Here is a 17153-nt window from a genome sequence, read left to right as displayed (position 1 = left end):
ATCTTCAATTAACCCTCCTACTTCACTGCTGGCCTTTCTCTGGTTGTGTTTTGTACTACTCCCACAGCAAAAAATTTTATCCAACTATAACATCCCTACCTTTTATAGTAAATAAAAGTGCAGTTCTGGATAAGGAACGCATTCCACACTGTTGGCGGTTGTAATATGATGGCCTTGTTTGGCTGTAATAGAAAAGGAAAAGTTCGGGGAAGAGACCAGGAATCAAGATAAAACCTTAGCTTTCGATGTGGGACCAGCTTAGGGAGATAAGGATCGTGCGGAAGAATCAATCAGACAGGCAAAGTATTTCTTTTAGAAAAATTTGACATCTAATCCTCTACTTTTTGACGTTACCAATCATCTAATATTACTTTTGAGAAAGACTGTTTTCAATTTGTCTTAAACTAATGATACCTAATTCGAATTCGTCAGGAAACGAAACGGTGACGTTTTAAACAACCTTGGTCATCGTGCCAATGGTTGCATAGCTATCCGTGCCATGCACAACACACCCTCCCAAATTCCGACACGTATCGAGAAAAGTGCCATCCATAATAGCCACGTGGCAAGGACGTGCCTTGTCATCGGAAGCGTTCACGAGCATCCACGTGTAAATATTCATAAATCATAAGCCGCCCGCTTGATCCAAGCGATGAAGTTAACTTAGCCTCAACAAGTTGAATCTCATCAACCATCTAGAAGCTCGCCACGTGGCACCAGTCGTAGTTTTCCGTGGATGGTCGTGGAGATCGTCGCCCCTAGATTGGGATCCCTATAAATCGCGAGTCGTTATTGATTCCGCTTCCTCTCCGTTATAATCGAAGGAGCAAGTAGAAGAAGAATCTCGCGAAGGCAAACTAGGTGTCTGTTGCACAGCCGCAACTTAGCCAGTGAAATAGTACGATCATGGCCGAATCAGAAGCCAAACAGCAACCAGAAACGGTAAATTCCTCTGTTTTGGTGTTCGATCTGACTTGAAAGGAATTATTTTTTTCATTTTTTGTTTGGATGCTGAGAAAACGAAGGAAAATCAGGCGAAAAAACGATCTGTTTTAAGATCTCTTTGGTTTTGGCCTATTGATATTCTTAGGTTCATGGCGAGGAGAAAAGGTTGAAGTATCTGGATTTCGTCCAAGTGGCAGCGATCTATGTCATCGTCTGCTTCTCAAGCCTCTACGAGTACGCGAAGGAAAACTCTGGTCCGCTGAAGCCCGGCGTCCAAACCGTCGAAGGCACCGTGAAGACCGTTATTGGACCGGTTTACGAGAAGTTCTACGACGTTCCCTTCGAACTCCTCATGTTCGTCGATCGCAAGGTGAGAAGAACGCTCTTGGCGTATTTTAGCACCACCTGCAATAATACGCTAACATGATGGTGTAACTTTACAGGTTGAGGCGTCCATTTACGAGTTGGAACGTCACGTGCCATCGCTGGTGAAGCGGGCTTCTTGCCAAGCGATCACCGTGGCTCAGAAGGCTCCTGAGCTGGCCCTAGCCGTGGCTTCAGAAGTCCAGCGGGCCGGCGTGGTGGACACCGCGAAGAACATCACGAAGAACGTGTACAGTAAGTGCGAGCCCACCGCCAAAGAGCTCTGCTCCAAGTACGAGCCGGTAGCGGAGCAGTACGCTGTGTCAGCTTGGAGGTCACTGAATCGGCTTCCGCTCTTCCCTCAAGTGGCTCAAGTAGTAGTCCCCACGGCGGCATACTGGTCGGAGAAGTACAACCAGAGTGTGTCCTACACCGCCGAGAGAGGGTACACGGTAGCGTTGTATCTGCCATTAATTCCAACAGAGAGAATCGCCAAGGTATTTCAGGAGGGTAGCGCTCTCCCCACCGTGGAAACCAATGGGAATGCTATTCCCTTGGCACAATGATGGCAATTAGTTTTGGGCTGTCGGTTTGTTTTAAAGTCCTGTTTGGGTGCTTTGCTTTTTTGGCTTTATCTATAGTTGGGATTTGGGAAAACAATAAAACATACTGTGATGAGCATCTATACTAAATATTGTTAATGGTTTGAGTGTTTCCTGTAAATTATTTCGGATTACCGTATAAAAGGCAAATTTATAAAATATTTTTAAAAAATTTATATATTCCTTAGAATTTCATAATACTAAATAATTGAAAATTTTAAATATTTTTCTTTTATTATTTCATTAATAATAAAGTCAGCTATTAAATGAGAAATGTTAGATTATCAATCATGTTGGAATGAGAAGTGAAAGTAAGTATTTTTTCTCTTTACTTGTGATAGGAATGGAATCAAATTTCATTTTAATAAAAATTAAATCCTATGTATAAGTGAAACTTCAACTTTTGTCAACTAAATGGTTTTTTTATTTCTATCAAATTATTTTTAAAAATATTTTTCAAAAATTTAAGAACTAGATGAGTTATTTTTAAAAATAATTTTTTTTATTTTGATTCTATATAAAACACAAATTATAGTTTCGATTTATATATAATTTATATAAATTTAATTCACATCTTATTAAAATAAAAATAATTTTTTTAATTACAAATGAATTTAAAATAAATAGTTTTTAATAAAATATGAATATTAATAATATAATAAAATCATAAATTATATTTTTTATAAATATTATTAAAATATATATATTAAATTAATTGATTTATTTTGTTAAAAATAAATAATTTAAAATTTATCATTTGTAATACTGTTTATAGACTTTTATAAATATTATAAAAATATAGATATCAACATCTTAGCATAATTAATTTTTTTTTTTAAATAATTATTCAAATTAATAATTGTTAATATTATTGTATTTTAAATGAATATAAAAACAAATAAAATTTATTTTTTTAAGTTTTAAATTTGTCAAAATTTTCATTATATGCCTATATATATCACTCAGTTACGAATATTTTAAATTATTTTATTTAATCTATAATTAATTAATCAATTTTTAATTTAAATTAGTCTTAAAATATACAAGATTTATTAAAGAATTTAAAGTATTAATTATGTTTATTATTTTCTATAATCATTATATATATATATATATATATATTGAGTTTTAAATTATTTTAAAAATAATTAAACTTATCAATAAATTTAATACAAAGTCTCACTTGATTTAAAATTTATTTTTTCTAATAAAAAATTCCTAAAAACAGTTTTTTAAAAATTGTTTCTAAATTACATTAATCAAATAGTGTTATAGTGATATAAATTTTAAAAAACGATTTTGTTTTTAAAGTGCATACCCAAATAGGTTTTTATTGTTTAACAAAAAAAATTCATTGATTTTTTTAATGAAATTAAAAAATTATTTCAAACTATGTTTCATACTATAATTTTATAAAATAAAAAGAAATTATTTTAAATTATATATATAGATAGTATTGATAATTTTTTTTTTTTATATTTTTACTTAACATTGAAATAGAATCAAATTATCATTTCAACCTTACTTTCCTATACATGTTTAAACACATGAATTTAAATTACCAAATTTATTTTTACTAAAAAGAAAATAGAAATAAAAACAAAATAATCTTCCTCATTGGGACTCACCTTTAATCAAATTTGAGTTCAAATCAAACAAGGGAAGGTTGATTTTTTGAAAATTTTATTATTTAAAACTCTTAAATGGAATATAAAATATAAAAGATAATATTTTAATAATAATTACATCATTCCATGCTTTTAAATAATTTGGAGATCCAACGTTGGGAAGAATATGAAGCTGATGGGTTCTTTAAATTTTGCTTACAGGTTGGTCTAGTGGGGTGGGCCACACACAATATGTTAAACCCAAATTTCGGTCTTCTGTTCCCAGGCCTGTCTTCTTTTCCATGAATCCTATGGTACATAACATATAAAATAAGAGATTCAATCAAAAAGTCATAATTAGCCTAACATATCATTTCTCATTACCGGAACGTGTTCCCCTTTCGGAGATCGATGAAGGGCCCGGATATAAGTGGAACTTTCAGTTGGTGTCAAATGGGTCGGGTCGACCAGCATGATCCAATGTTTAATGGGCATTTATGGCACTAGCATGGCCTAGTTGAAAATTGTGTCACGTTGTATCGTGCTAACTGATGTAAGCCAAACCCATGAGCCATCAAGGTTGAAAATTTTCGGAAATTTTGTTAAAATATCGGATATCGGGAGGCATCAATGCAATATTAGCTACCGAAAGTTATCGGACAAAACCGTTGATATATGGACGAAACATCGATTAAAAACTAATGAATCGCCGATTTTTCAAGGGGCTACAAACGGAGTAAAAAATTTGTGAAAAATCGTCAATCAATTTTTTAATCTTTCGTGTTTCTTTAATGACCTTTTTTTCTAATTTATCTTTTATTTTAAATTTATATTATTTTTTTTATTTTTCATATTTATCTCATTAATCATATTTTAAAAAATTATTATCACTTTACTTTTAATTTTTTTTTTATCCTTTTAATTTTAATTTATTTAAAAATTAATAAATTATAAAAAATATTAATAAAACTCTAATATTTTATAAATTAAAATGAATTTGATAAAATAAATTATTAATATAATTTTTAATAATTTTAATTATTTAAACAAATTAATACTAATACTAAAAAGTTGTCATCACAAATTTATAATAAAATTTTAAAAATTAAATCTCAAATAAAATATGTGATATGAATCAATTTAATTTTTTATTTAAAATATAATAAAACATGTTTTAATAAAAATAGTTTTAAAATTTTAAAATAAAATAATATAAATATATTTAAAAAATTTAAGAATTTTTTTTTTTAAAAAAAAAGTGATAAATATTATCATTAACCATACCTATGTCAATTATCACTTTAATACGTGCATTCTTACTTATTTTTTTTATTCTTTTTTCAAATATTTTCATGCATTTTGAACTATTTCCAATCTCACTAATATTTTTAGAGTTAAAATATTCATCGATATTTTACCAATATTTTCAATATATCCATAAAATTAAATTTTCAATATATCCATAAAATTAAAATATATACGTGTTTAGAAACAGCCCCAATCAAGCATGTACAGTTGTGTATTAACTTAAGCTCTTCATTCAAAGAGTTTTTTATTACTAAGATTTTTATTTAAGGTTAAATAATAAAAACCCCAGTCCCAACAGAGCCTAAACAGATTGATAAATGGCATCTGCTGTGTTCCCCTCCCGCTTCAAAGTTTAATCAAAAGTGATTAGAAACAAATGAAGTAAGTCACGAAGGCTAAAATGGCTTAGGATTTCATTACCAACCCCCCTTTCGGCCTTTTTCCCAGCAGTCTACAATGAACCTTAAACATGAAAAATGAGATGTTTAACAATTCAAATGACACGGCAAAATACTATCTTATTCATTCAGCAATGGAAAACTAATGAACAGACCATGACATTACTAGATTCCCTCTCAGTTCCACCTCTTTCTCAAATACAATTCGACAACAGCAAAATAACATAACCCAAATAGTTGCAGTAGTAGTTCTACACCGAATGAAATTTAAAGCATTATTCAAGAAACCATGTGCTTCAGACTATGATCTATATCAGGTTGGCTACCCAATGTAAACTACCAGAGACAGACCAAAAAAGAAAAATGAAACAGGTTCTAGTAGATTGAGTAATTCTCACTAACTCCGGGCCAGATGGCCTTGTAGATGGCCATGACAACTGGAATAATACCCACAAGTGCAATCTGGAGCTGCTCTGAGCTGCTTGTTTTAACCGTGATCTGTCCACTCAGCTTGTTGTTCAATCCCACCCGAACAGCCATCTTTGAGCTCCGTCCAATGGAGAACTGAGATTGAAGGTTGGCCCCCAGTGCCAAGTCGCCTCTCCACTTCACTAGAGAGAGGCCTAGTGTAGATTGATCCTGTCCAATTGGGAAATCTGCTTCCCTTAACCGTACTTCCAGATTCGCTCCATATGCTCCGTCACCCTGACATCGAACAGTCCCAGTGCTACCTGCCAAAACAAGGCGCTTGCCCAGTGTGAACTGATCCTCAACTTTGAACCCAGTGGCCACATTTTCTCCTAAGAATGTAACGGAGAACCCAGCAGCTGTCTTGTTCTTTTTCAGAATTTTGAATTTGGTTTCCCCCCGAAGAATGTAGGCAAGTTGCTTTCCAATGTTTTGGATGTCAAAGCCTGCCATACTCGATCCATTCTCCCCATGCTTTGCAGCAGCGGAGGAGTCCAAATGGATGTTAAACTCTTTCTTGTCCTTAGTCACTTGAACAGAAACTGCTGCTGGAAACTGACCAAGAATGGCTAGACTCTGTTCAAGGTTGACACCATCATACCCACAATCATGGTCCCAACCATGGGTGTCCAAAACTGGTCTCGCCAGAAACTGTGAAGTAGGCTCCAGGAACCGGTACCTGTAAGCTGGATTATCACAATCAAAGGATGGTGGCAGAACCATATCAGGCAATGGAACTGGCACAGCAGCTGGACCTCCATTATCCTGATCACCATCTTCCCCCAGATAACCATAATCATCTGAAGCAACCTTACCTTTCTTCTTGATCTCTCTCATTTTTTTTAACTCCTCTCTCCATTGCTGCTTCTGAAGGAGCTTCACCCTATAATCATACTCCTCAAAGTACGCCTTCCTCTGCTCTTTGCTAAGCTTAGCAATTTGAGATTTCCTTAAAGGCTTGAATGGTGGAAGCTGGTCATACTCATCCTCGTCTTCTTCTTGTTCACAGTCAGATAAATCATCCAAGTCAATATCAGAATCACCATTGTCACCACCCTGCTCAGCAGAGAGTTTTGGGTGTGTGCGGGACTGCAACAACCAAGACAACAAGTATGGAAGAGGAGGAGCACGGACACGGAAGCCAAAGAGCTTGCGGTGGTCAAATGGGTCCTGAGGTTTTGAGAGAGAACTTGCTTCAGATAATATCTTCATAGAGTAGCTTAGCAGCAGTAACTGGGGTCTCCAACTCTGGCCATTAGGTAGCACCTTCTCGCCATCTCTGTTCTTTCTACAGGAAGGATGGTTCTCAACAAGAGAAACAGGATTCATCAAACTCGGATTCATCAGACGCAGATCACCAACAGCTTGCCCAATAGACTGCTGAACAACATGAGATCGCTGAGAAACATACGTCTCATAACTTAAAGGAGCACCAGATGGTCCATCTGGAGGTGCAGATGCACCATGTGTAAGAGTGACTATAGCACTTCGCCAGATGGCTGGACCAAGAGAACTAGTAATTGTCCTTAATAATGGCAAATCATTAAGATCTCTGGTCTGAGCATCCAGACGATCAACATAGAGGACAATATCTGGGGGGCATTTCTTTGTAAACTTTTGTATGGAAGATAAAATTTTGCGGTTGACACCTTGTTCCAAGAAAGAAGACTTGAGCCCTGGTGTGTCAAAGACCCGGATCTTAACTTCATCTATAGTTCCTATAATCTCTCTTACTGTAGTAGTGGCAGGTTCAAATGCGTTAATGAGGGCCTTCTGTTCACCAAATATAGAATTTATGGTAGCACTTTTCCCACTCCACTTTTTCCGAGGACCAGTATGTTCAAGGAAAAGTTTAAGTCATCTTTCCCCTCCGCTTCAAGCTGCATAGCTCTCCTCTTTGCAGTATCAAGGCTAAATTCTTCCCCAGTTTGCCTCCCTGCAAGAAGTGCCAACCGATACAGAACCTGCCCAACTATGGAATCTTCAGGAGAATGACCTAGCCTCTGCACAAGCCTCAAGAATTTCACCCTTATCAGCTGTATCTTCTCCTGCTTCCTCTTATCTTCTTCATTCAAGGTGTTCTCTGAGTCGCCTCCAATTGCAAGATTAGAAGGAGTAAAAAGATTGGATCGGTTTGGTCGGGGAGCAGGTTTCAGAGACCGGTTTGCAGATCCCAATCCAGCAGGACGGTCAACAGAGAAAAGCCTGGATCCGTCTGGAGAGGTTATTGTGATACTGCCACTATCAGAACTTGCACTTGTTGCTGCTTTCAAGAGAGCAGCCAATGCAGCAGAATCAAATAACTCCTTTCCATCTCCTTCTTCATCAGTGTCCACTTCTTCATCTGAATCACTTGCAATTTGACCATCAATTCTCTGTGAATGATCACGAGAACTCTCTGCACCAGAGTGAGAACCTCCACCTGATACTTGCTCCAGTTCCTCCAAGAAGTGTTTGGCAGCTTCAGAACCTTCAAAAACCATACCTCTAGACTCTTCATCTGTAACCGAGCCTTCAATCTCACCTTCTTCATCATCTTCATCTGAGTGATGATTGGTTTCATCTAGTTTTATTGCTGGGTTTAAAACTGAACTGAGATCCGCAGATTCAGGTGACTCTGATTTGCCAGAGAGCACATTTTCCAGTTCAGCGCCCTGAGCATTAACATGTGTAAGATTGTTTTCTAACTGTTTTGACTCAAGTGTTGGATTCTCTGTGGTAGATTCAGCACCATTTTCCACTGCCTGATCTTCATTGCCAACAGCTTCTTTCCCACTATACACAAATTGTACTCCATCAGCAGCTATCTTTGTAATAGGCTCATTCCTTGTGGCTTCAGAATCAGCTTCTGGCTTGGTTTCTGTTTCTTGTTTCTCCTTATTATTAATCAGACCAGCAGTTTCGCTTTTATCAGTACAAGCATCCCCTTTAGTACCATCCTGGTTATCAACTATAACAGCATCACGGACAACAGCACCAACATTTAGTTCTTGATCTTTCTCCACACCACCATCAGTTTTCTCTCCCAGTTCTGCAGTTTCAACATTGAGGTTGGTTACAGGTTTAATACTTTTCTCAAAATCAGTATCCACTCCAACTGATTTTGAATTAACTGGTTCTTCTAACTCACCACTAATCTGATCAAACCTTTTATCCAATTTAACACTATCATCAACCATCATCTCCTTTCCTTCAATCTCAGAATCTTTGTTTTCCTCTTCATCCCCAGCAATAGTTGGTCCAGACCCTGAAAAATTGGTATGCATAGCTTCCACAACTGAGTCTCCTCCACCATTTAACTTCACACCATCCTCCTCCAGAAATTTATTATCCGCAGGTTCTGCAATGAGAGGGCTAACTTGATCACTCTCACCATCTGCATTCTGTCTGAAACCCTCATCCCCAACAATAGCCGATCCAGACCCGGACACACTGACATGTATGGCATCCACAACTGAATCTCCTTCCCTAGCTATATTCACACTTTCCGTTGCCACAGGCTTATTATCTGCTGCTGCTTCTGCAATAAGAGGACCAACTAGATCGGTCCCACCACCCAGAAATGCATCTTCTTTGATACGGTCATCAAATTTTGGTGTTTCAAAAGTGCTATCACCATTATCAGCTCCCAAAGCCTCAATTGAATTCCCTTGGGCGGCACCACCAATACTGCTTCCTTCCACCAATTCCCGAACAACTGGCTTCTCCATCGAATCCATTTGCACAGAAACCCCTTTTCCTTCATTTTCACAATTTTCCACACCCGGGTCAAGACCAATCTTCGAACCATCAGCCCCAACCCCAATCGACTCCGTTTCTCCTGTCTCTTCTTCACCCCCCAAAACCCTAGCTCTAGGGCCTCCAACAACATCATCCCCACCCTCTTCTTCTTCATCGTCGGTCGACACCCTCGCAACTGGCATTACCATCTTGGGCACAAAAAACTCCGATGAACCAACAAAAGGGGAATCAATACCTTCCCCTCCTATGCCTTTTTCTACAATTTCCTCATCCGGGTCTTCCATAATTGGCTCCGAAGCCGTCTCAAAGTCCTCCTCCCCGCTCACAAACCCCCCATTCTCAGACTCACCATCACTACTCGCACCACTGCTACTACTGGTACTACTACTACTCTTCCCATTAATTTCCAAAACATCCTTCTTTCTAACAGTTTCAGTATCAAAACCATAAGAAGGAGACGCTCTAATAGGAGGAGAAGAGAAAGAACCTGATGAATTCGAAGGTTGCGACGTCATTTCTGTTCCAGAAAGAGGGACAAAGGCCTTCGACTCCATGGACCCGAGCTTTTGTTCTGCACCAAAAAGCAAACACACAACACCAAAAAAGCGTTGCGGGTGGTCGAGAATTAGGGTTTGCTTTTAGGGTTTGGTTTTATTGGCTCAGATTTCGCCCCTTTCGGATTGAGTTTCAAACAATGTCCGAGAGAGAGAGATAAGGTGTCTCAGGCTCGTTATCTCTTTCTCTCTACAATTGGCTTTGGGGTTTTCGCTGTTTATATGGGCACAAAATGCCGAAACTGCCCTCCAACCCAATATTTTCCAAACCATCCTCTCATCTTTCCTCCCAGGTTATATTTAGTTGTTAGAAAGTAAAAAGAAAAAAATAATTATATTATAAAATAAAAATTTAAAATCAAATATAAATAAAATTAATAAATTATTTTTATACAATTTTTAAATCTTTTTTTTTTATCTTTTTATATAAAAGTTAAATAAATCACAAATACATAAATTTTTAATTAATTATATTATAATAAAATAAATACTTAAAAAAATATTTTTTAATGACCAAATATAGAGTGGAAGAATTTTAATTTATTTGATCCAACGGTGGATATTGGGTTGTCTTCGCCTTGATGATGTGAGTGGAAATGCAACTTGTTTGGTTGCTTGTGTAAGCAAGGCGGTCAGCGTGTAGGGGATTGGGTGTTGTTTGGTTTCGTTTGATATGGTTTGTTTTTTGGCGTATTGTTGCGTGTTTCATTTTACTCCCTAGTATTCCTCATCTCCAATGCATGGTCGATACTAGTTGCTTCCTATCCTATGTCAAATATCTAAAATAATTATCTTCGCCCTTTTTTTTTTCTTTTTCTTTTTTTTTTAATAAATTTGAAGATATTTTGTACAAGACCCTTTTCTAGATTGATTATGTAATCATAAGCGGTTTATGAGATCTAGTAAGACCAAAGCAATTTGTTGGTGATTTCCCCTAAGATCGAGGAATAGGTGGGAATAGGTGAGACCAAAACATTAGAGTTGGAATACCAATTTGTTGGTGAAATCATGATTATAAATAATAATTTAATTCAAATACAACTCCAAAAAATCATAAATAAGAATTTCTAAAATTGGCGTATTTAGATGCGGGTCTTGCTTAAATCTCGAGATTATAAATGAATTAACTTGAAATAATTAAAGGCACGGTAAAGAAGTATAAATATTGATTAAAAATTATATTCTAAATAGATCTTTGAAAAAATCTTAGAGACAGAAACAATAAATGAGGCCTATGATATACTCTATAAAATTGATATATAGGTGATAATTATATAAGACAATGAAGTTACAAATACTAAGAAGACAAAAAAAATTTCAAATGAATCTTAATTAATCTCGGATGGTTTTAATTAGGTGGAGACCATTACAATCAGATGCAAGTTATTGGTGAGAAACTTAATGACAGAAAAATAGTAGAGAAAGTTCTATGACCTTTAGGTACAAAAGCCGAATATGTTGTTGTACTAGGATTGATGAGTTCATTGTGTTCACAGAAGCAAATAATAAATTTGAAAATCAATTCTTTTAATTTGAAGTAGACTTTGTAAAGCAAAATATTTACAAAAGGTCATGGTGGTTAACAAGGCGATAAATGCCCTGGTTGTGCCCGAAGTAAAGGTAGATGAAAACATAACTTCACTAATAAAAATGAAGATGACGACAAAAATTCTTCTAGAAAAAAAAAATAACACTCCTCGATCTAAAAGAACACAACACTTCGAATTTTCAACAAAATTTTAAAACGAACAAGTAGAATGGACAAGTACTATCGAGGCATATCAACATTTGGTGTTAGGTTATTATATAAAAACATTAGACATAAAACATAAAGATATTTGGTATCTCGATATAGGATGCAATAACATGTGTGTGGTAAGAAAAAAATTTATTTTCTTAGTTGGATAAACTAGTTGGATGATAAGGTAATTCTATTAAAAAAAAAATTAAAAGCTTCGATTATGTGCAAAGGTAATATTTTATTTTGTTCTTAAGATGACAACCAACAGTAAATCGGAGCAAAATAGTATAATTGAGATGAAAAATAAGACAATTTTGAAGATGACAAGGAGTATGTTAAAAACGAAGCCCATTCCAAAGGTATTTGGTTGTTACTCATGTAGCATTGTTGTTGAATAAGTGTTTTATAAAGACAGTTCTTATTGAATAATTTATATGTATTCGTTGATTGTAATCCAATTTTATATGATAAAGTAGCAATCAATAAAAAATAGTTTCAAACAATGAATAGAGAAAAGCAATTCAAAAGAGTTAACTATCATACATTTGTAAATAAACTTATTAATATTAAATAGGTTTATAATGAAAATTGAGTTAAATTGAATAAAATATGAGGCCTTTAATATTCGAAAGAGCGAACGTAACTTCAAGCCATTGTTAGACATGTAATTAGATTGTGAGACCGTGCTATTGGTACTTATTTGATACATTTTTAAGTGTATTTGATTGGATCTCGTCTAAACTTAGAAACGAAAAATCATTTGAAAAAATAAATTTTGGAAATGTAACAAAGATGAGATTTACATTTTAACACTAAGCTAAAATTATGAAATCTATCAAATTTTACTTCTATTGTTGTCTTTAGTTGTTTTGGAAACTACATAAGAATTAATATAAATTTCCTTAACAACCCCTAAATATAGTGCTTATAAAATAGGATTTACTTATACAATTTCCTTTTACTTTTGTTATCTATAGATAGGAATATATATGGGCACACCATATATAAGATATTATTCCTTAATCAAGATTTAAAAAATATAATGAGATATTGATAATATTTCAATATTGAAATAAAATGATGCTATTCTTTTTCTTCGCATGACAACCATCTCCACTTAAAAATATTTGGTGTTTTTTCTTTGAAAATAATCTAATAATAATAATAAAGAATTAATAGGTTAAAAATGATGAAATAATCATCGTATATATGAATTTATCACATCCCATGTTTTTTATTTTAAGAGTAATCTATTTTTTTTTTACATAAATGTCCTTAACTATTTCAAATTTTTATAATATGTTTTAAAAGAACAAGTTATTTTTATAAGAAAAAACCATGATATTTTTGTCAAAATGAGGTAAAAAAATGATGAATAGTCATATTTCAAAATTTGAGTTTTCAACTTTTCAATGACCCTTTTCATCGAATAACCCAATGATAAATGAGTCAGACTTTTGGGAATAGAATCCTATTTAAGTATACATTAATCTACCAATTATTGCACCTAAACCAAACCATCCATGATGATTCCTTCTTTTTAAAAAAAAACCCATGATCATAAAAATGAGAAAAATAAAACAAAAATATGTATTCCATGGTCCAAATGTTTGGTTGGGAAAAAACTAATTTGTACATATGCATTATAATAAGTAATCATAAAATAATAATAATAATAATAATAATAATAATAATGAAAATAACATAAACATTAACTCCCCATATTCCGCTTATATTACACCACAAGTTATAATAATAATGATAATAATAACAACAATAATAGATGATGATGATGGTGTCCATGGTGATGATGATGAAGAATTTGTAATGTAATGATATTCAAACTCGTTATGTTTAATAATTTTTTATTGGCCCACATTTGTGAATGAGTAAAATGGGCCAGACCTTTGTCGCGGAGTCCAGCCCGCCCAATTGAAAATTGTGGACCGAGAAAATTAGGTATGACCCGATCTTATGGGCTACTGACCCGTCACTCCAGACTGGTCCAGCAATCAAGTTAGGACTTGGGACTAATAGATTGGATTTTGCCATGGATTACCCTTTTGGAATCCCTGTAATTTTATCATGTAGCTGTTTCAAGGTTTAATAATAATAATAATCTTTTTTTTTTTTTTACTTATTTGTCCTTCTATGAAATAAGTTTAAAAGAGTATAAAAAATAATTTATTGATTTTAAATATTTTTTTCTTTTATTTTCTTTATTTTGCACCTTTCTTAAAAATTTGAAAAAAAACGAAAATTGTTTTTTTTTTTATATTTGATTTTATTATTAAAAATAAAACTTAATTAAGATAAATTAAAAACTTATATTTTCAATTTATTTAATATTTATATAAAAAGTTAAAATAATTTAAATAATCTTGATGGGTTTTTTCTGTTTCGGAACTCTGGGGTTATTTCGTTGAAACGGCAGGCCTCGTGGACCGAGATGATCCTTTCTGCGTTGCCGGTGGAAGCACTACGTCTGCAGGTGAAGGAATCGGGTCCGTAACAACCGGACCAGGCGCCGCAATCATCTGATCCGCCCCGAGGCGTCCGATGCATGGGATCGATATGAATCATATGATTTTTGCGAAGGAGACGTCCGCCGTTGGCGTGGCGGAAGGCGAGGCCTTGGCGCCGGCTGCCGTAATATTAATTGCAACATAAAAACCCAGCTTCGAGTGTTGAGGGTGACAGTACAGGCGCATCCACAGTGAGCTCCCAAGCTCTCCCAAAGCAGGAAACTACAATGGCATGCTGACTCTCATACACCTTTTTTTCCTCGAAAACTTTTGTTCCGTTGCCCCCATGTCGACATCCCTTTGATTTTTCTGCCGTATAAATAATTATCAGACCGGCAGCTGATAGAGTCAAATTCGTGGGTCCGCCGCCTTCTGAATTTTCTCCCTTTCAGTCGCTCAGGTATTTAATTTACACTCATTAAAGTACTCGAAACATTATCTTACTCCGCCGTATGGACTTGTTATAGTTTAATCCCATTGTTTAGGTTACGTTAGATGACCGTGAAAGAAAATAAGAAAACAGAGACGAACTCTTCAATTATTTTAATTAGTCTATATAAAAAATTAAATAATTTAAAAGTTATGTAAACTTCTAATTATTAATTAATTTCTTTAAATTTTCATAATATAATCAAATATAAAAAAAGTATTTTTTTTGACATTTTTTCTTTTATTAATATCTTTTGAAAATCAAATATAATCTAAATTTTGGTCACAATGAAAATTAGGAGGAGAATGTGAAAAGGAATTGGATTATGTTGGGTTGTGTGTGGGGATATGATGACTTAGTTATTTAGACTATGCTTGTTTTTCAAAAAGTATTAAGGAAATAAATAAAAAATATTGAAAAAAATAAGTTTTTTATATTTGGTTTCATTAAAAATAAATAAATAAGTAAATTTAAAATAAAATAAAAATTTATGCATATTAAGTTTTCACGCACCACGCAAAAATAATTAATAGAAATCAATCAAATATAATACATATGAAGAGTAATAGAGAAAATAAATAATTTAGATGTTGATTTTAAATTTAATTATTATGATTTATCTGTTCGTTATTAGTTTGAATTAGAGTAGAAGATGGCCATGGCTTCTTTTGTTCTGGTGATTCCCTACACACCTTTACCCTTTCCCTGTGCAGGTTGTACTTTGGAATACTCTTGCAAATATTAATTAATTCTGTTTTCTTGTGTGACTTGCTGGCTGACTGTTTGACCTGCAGGCTGCAGCTCATCTACTTTCCTTGGATGGTTCCAGCCGTGGTGATATTGACAAGCTTGCCCTGGATCCAGCTCCCACCTCCAAACCAATGCTTTATTTTTTCTAGGGGCCACCTGCCCTGCTTTTACTAAAAGGCAACCATTAAAATATCCAGATATTTTTAGATATTATATCAATATTTTACTAATTTATTGATTTTGTTATTATTAAATAAATAAATTATAATTATTTTATTTTTATTTTTGGTTTAATTTATTAAAAAAATATAAAAATATAATCTATATATTTATTAAATATAATAAATATAAATATTAAAAAATTATACATATATTATTATTTATTTGATATCATTAAATATTTTAAAATTAAATATATTATCATAATAATATTATAAAATAATCTATAATACAATTTAATAATAAATATATATTTATAAAATTTATATTTTTTATCTATATTATTATCAAATATGATAAATTATATATATATATATATATATTAAAATATCTATTTTAATTATTTTTTTAATATTTATATTTATTATAAATAAAATAGATTTAAGAAAATATCGTATCTTAATATTTAAAAAATAATTTTAAAAATCTTGTGGAACTTACTAGTGGAAAACTCTTCCCATACCGTCAAAATCACTCACAATCAAACCTCTAATGTTTCCACATTCACATAAAAGATCTCCAAAATTTTCCACAACTTTCCAAGAGGCGGCACTTAAAAAAGAGCAATGGGGTCAAACCTTCGGGGATGAAGCCATATTTACGTCCACATCAATCTTCCAATTATTGCACCTAATCAAACCCACCCATCATTAATGTGCTTGATTCCTACTTTTCAAGACCCCAAAAGCTCTGCTTATAAAAAATTATTAAAGAGAAAAAGCATAAGCACAAAAAAAAAAAAAAAAAAAAAAACCACTACCTAGTCCAGATGTTTGGTTGGTGAGAAACTGCTTTGGTATGCATTTTATGATAAGCCACCATAAAGTAATAATACGACCATAGTGTTGAAAATAAAGTGACGTTGTACATCATATTTCAATACTAATAATAATGATAGTGGTTGATTTTTGTATCGAATTTGTTTCTTAAATTCGAAAATACAATGTGGGGATGTTGTTAATGATTTTTTTTCATTGGTCCACGTTTCTTGATTGGTATAGCACCATGTCGGGTCAACGAATTCTTGAGGTGGGTTGGGCAAAACGAGCCGGACCTTTGTGGGGAGATCCAAGCCCGGCTAGTTAAAAATAGTGGGCCTGGGAAATTAGGTCGGACCCGATACTATGGCCTATTGGCTCCGGGATGGTCTACCCACCAAGTTGAGACTTGAAACCATGACCTCTCTAGTGGAATGGCTTGGATTGTACTATGGATCATCTTTTTGGAATTGTTGTGATTTTAATACTAGGGTTTTTTTTTTTTCACAAACTAAATAATAATAATATATTAAAATATAATCAAAGTAGTACCTACTTTAAATTTGTATTTTATAAACTTTAATTTCTATTTTTTGATTATTTTTATTAAAAAAATCGAAATATTTTATATTTGTTTCTCAATGTAATTAAATTGGGTGTATCTGACCATTTTATTTATAATACCCGTAATATTCATTTGTATTAATCAAATATTGATTATATCTTCTTAATAACCATTTAACG

The 17153-nt window shown here is 33.5% G+C and overlaps 2 protein-coding genes across 2 annotated transcripts; one reads left to right on the top strand and one right to left on the bottom strand.

Moving 5' to 3' along the window:
* Window positions 1–777: 777 nt before the first annotated feature.
* Window positions 778–2060, top strand: LOC117917358 (stress-related protein). The gene is made up of 3 exons (XM_034833600.1): window positions 778–942; window positions 1091–1315; window positions 1389–2060. Exons 1-3 carry the CDS (start codon window positions 907–909, stop codon window positions 1872–1874), a joined length of 747 nt encoding a protein of 248 aa, XP_034689491.1. The 5' UTR covers window positions 778–906; the 3' UTR covers window positions 1875–2060.
* A 3263-nt stretch (window positions 2061–5323) lies between these two features.
* Window positions 5324–10163, bottom strand: LOC117917395 (translocase of chloroplast 159, chloroplastic). The gene is given in 2 exon segments (XM_034833659.1): window positions 5324–7505; window positions 7508–10163. Coding segments are annotated over 2 exon segments (4386 nt in total). The 5' UTR covers window positions 9987–10163; the 3' UTR covers window positions 5324–5598.
* Between the last annotated feature and the right edge of the window lie 6990 nt (window positions 10164–17153).

The sequence above is a fragment of the Vitis riparia genome, chromosome 7, assembly GCF_004353265.1.
Source record: "Vitis riparia cultivar Riparia Gloire de Montpellier isolate 1030 chromosome 7, EGFV_Vit.rip_1.0, whole genome shotgun sequence".
Taxonomy (NCBI): Eukaryota; Viridiplantae; Streptophyta; class Magnoliopsida; order Vitales; family Vitaceae; genus Vitis; species Vitis riparia.
This window is presented reverse-complemented; position numbering and strand designations above follow the sequence as displayed.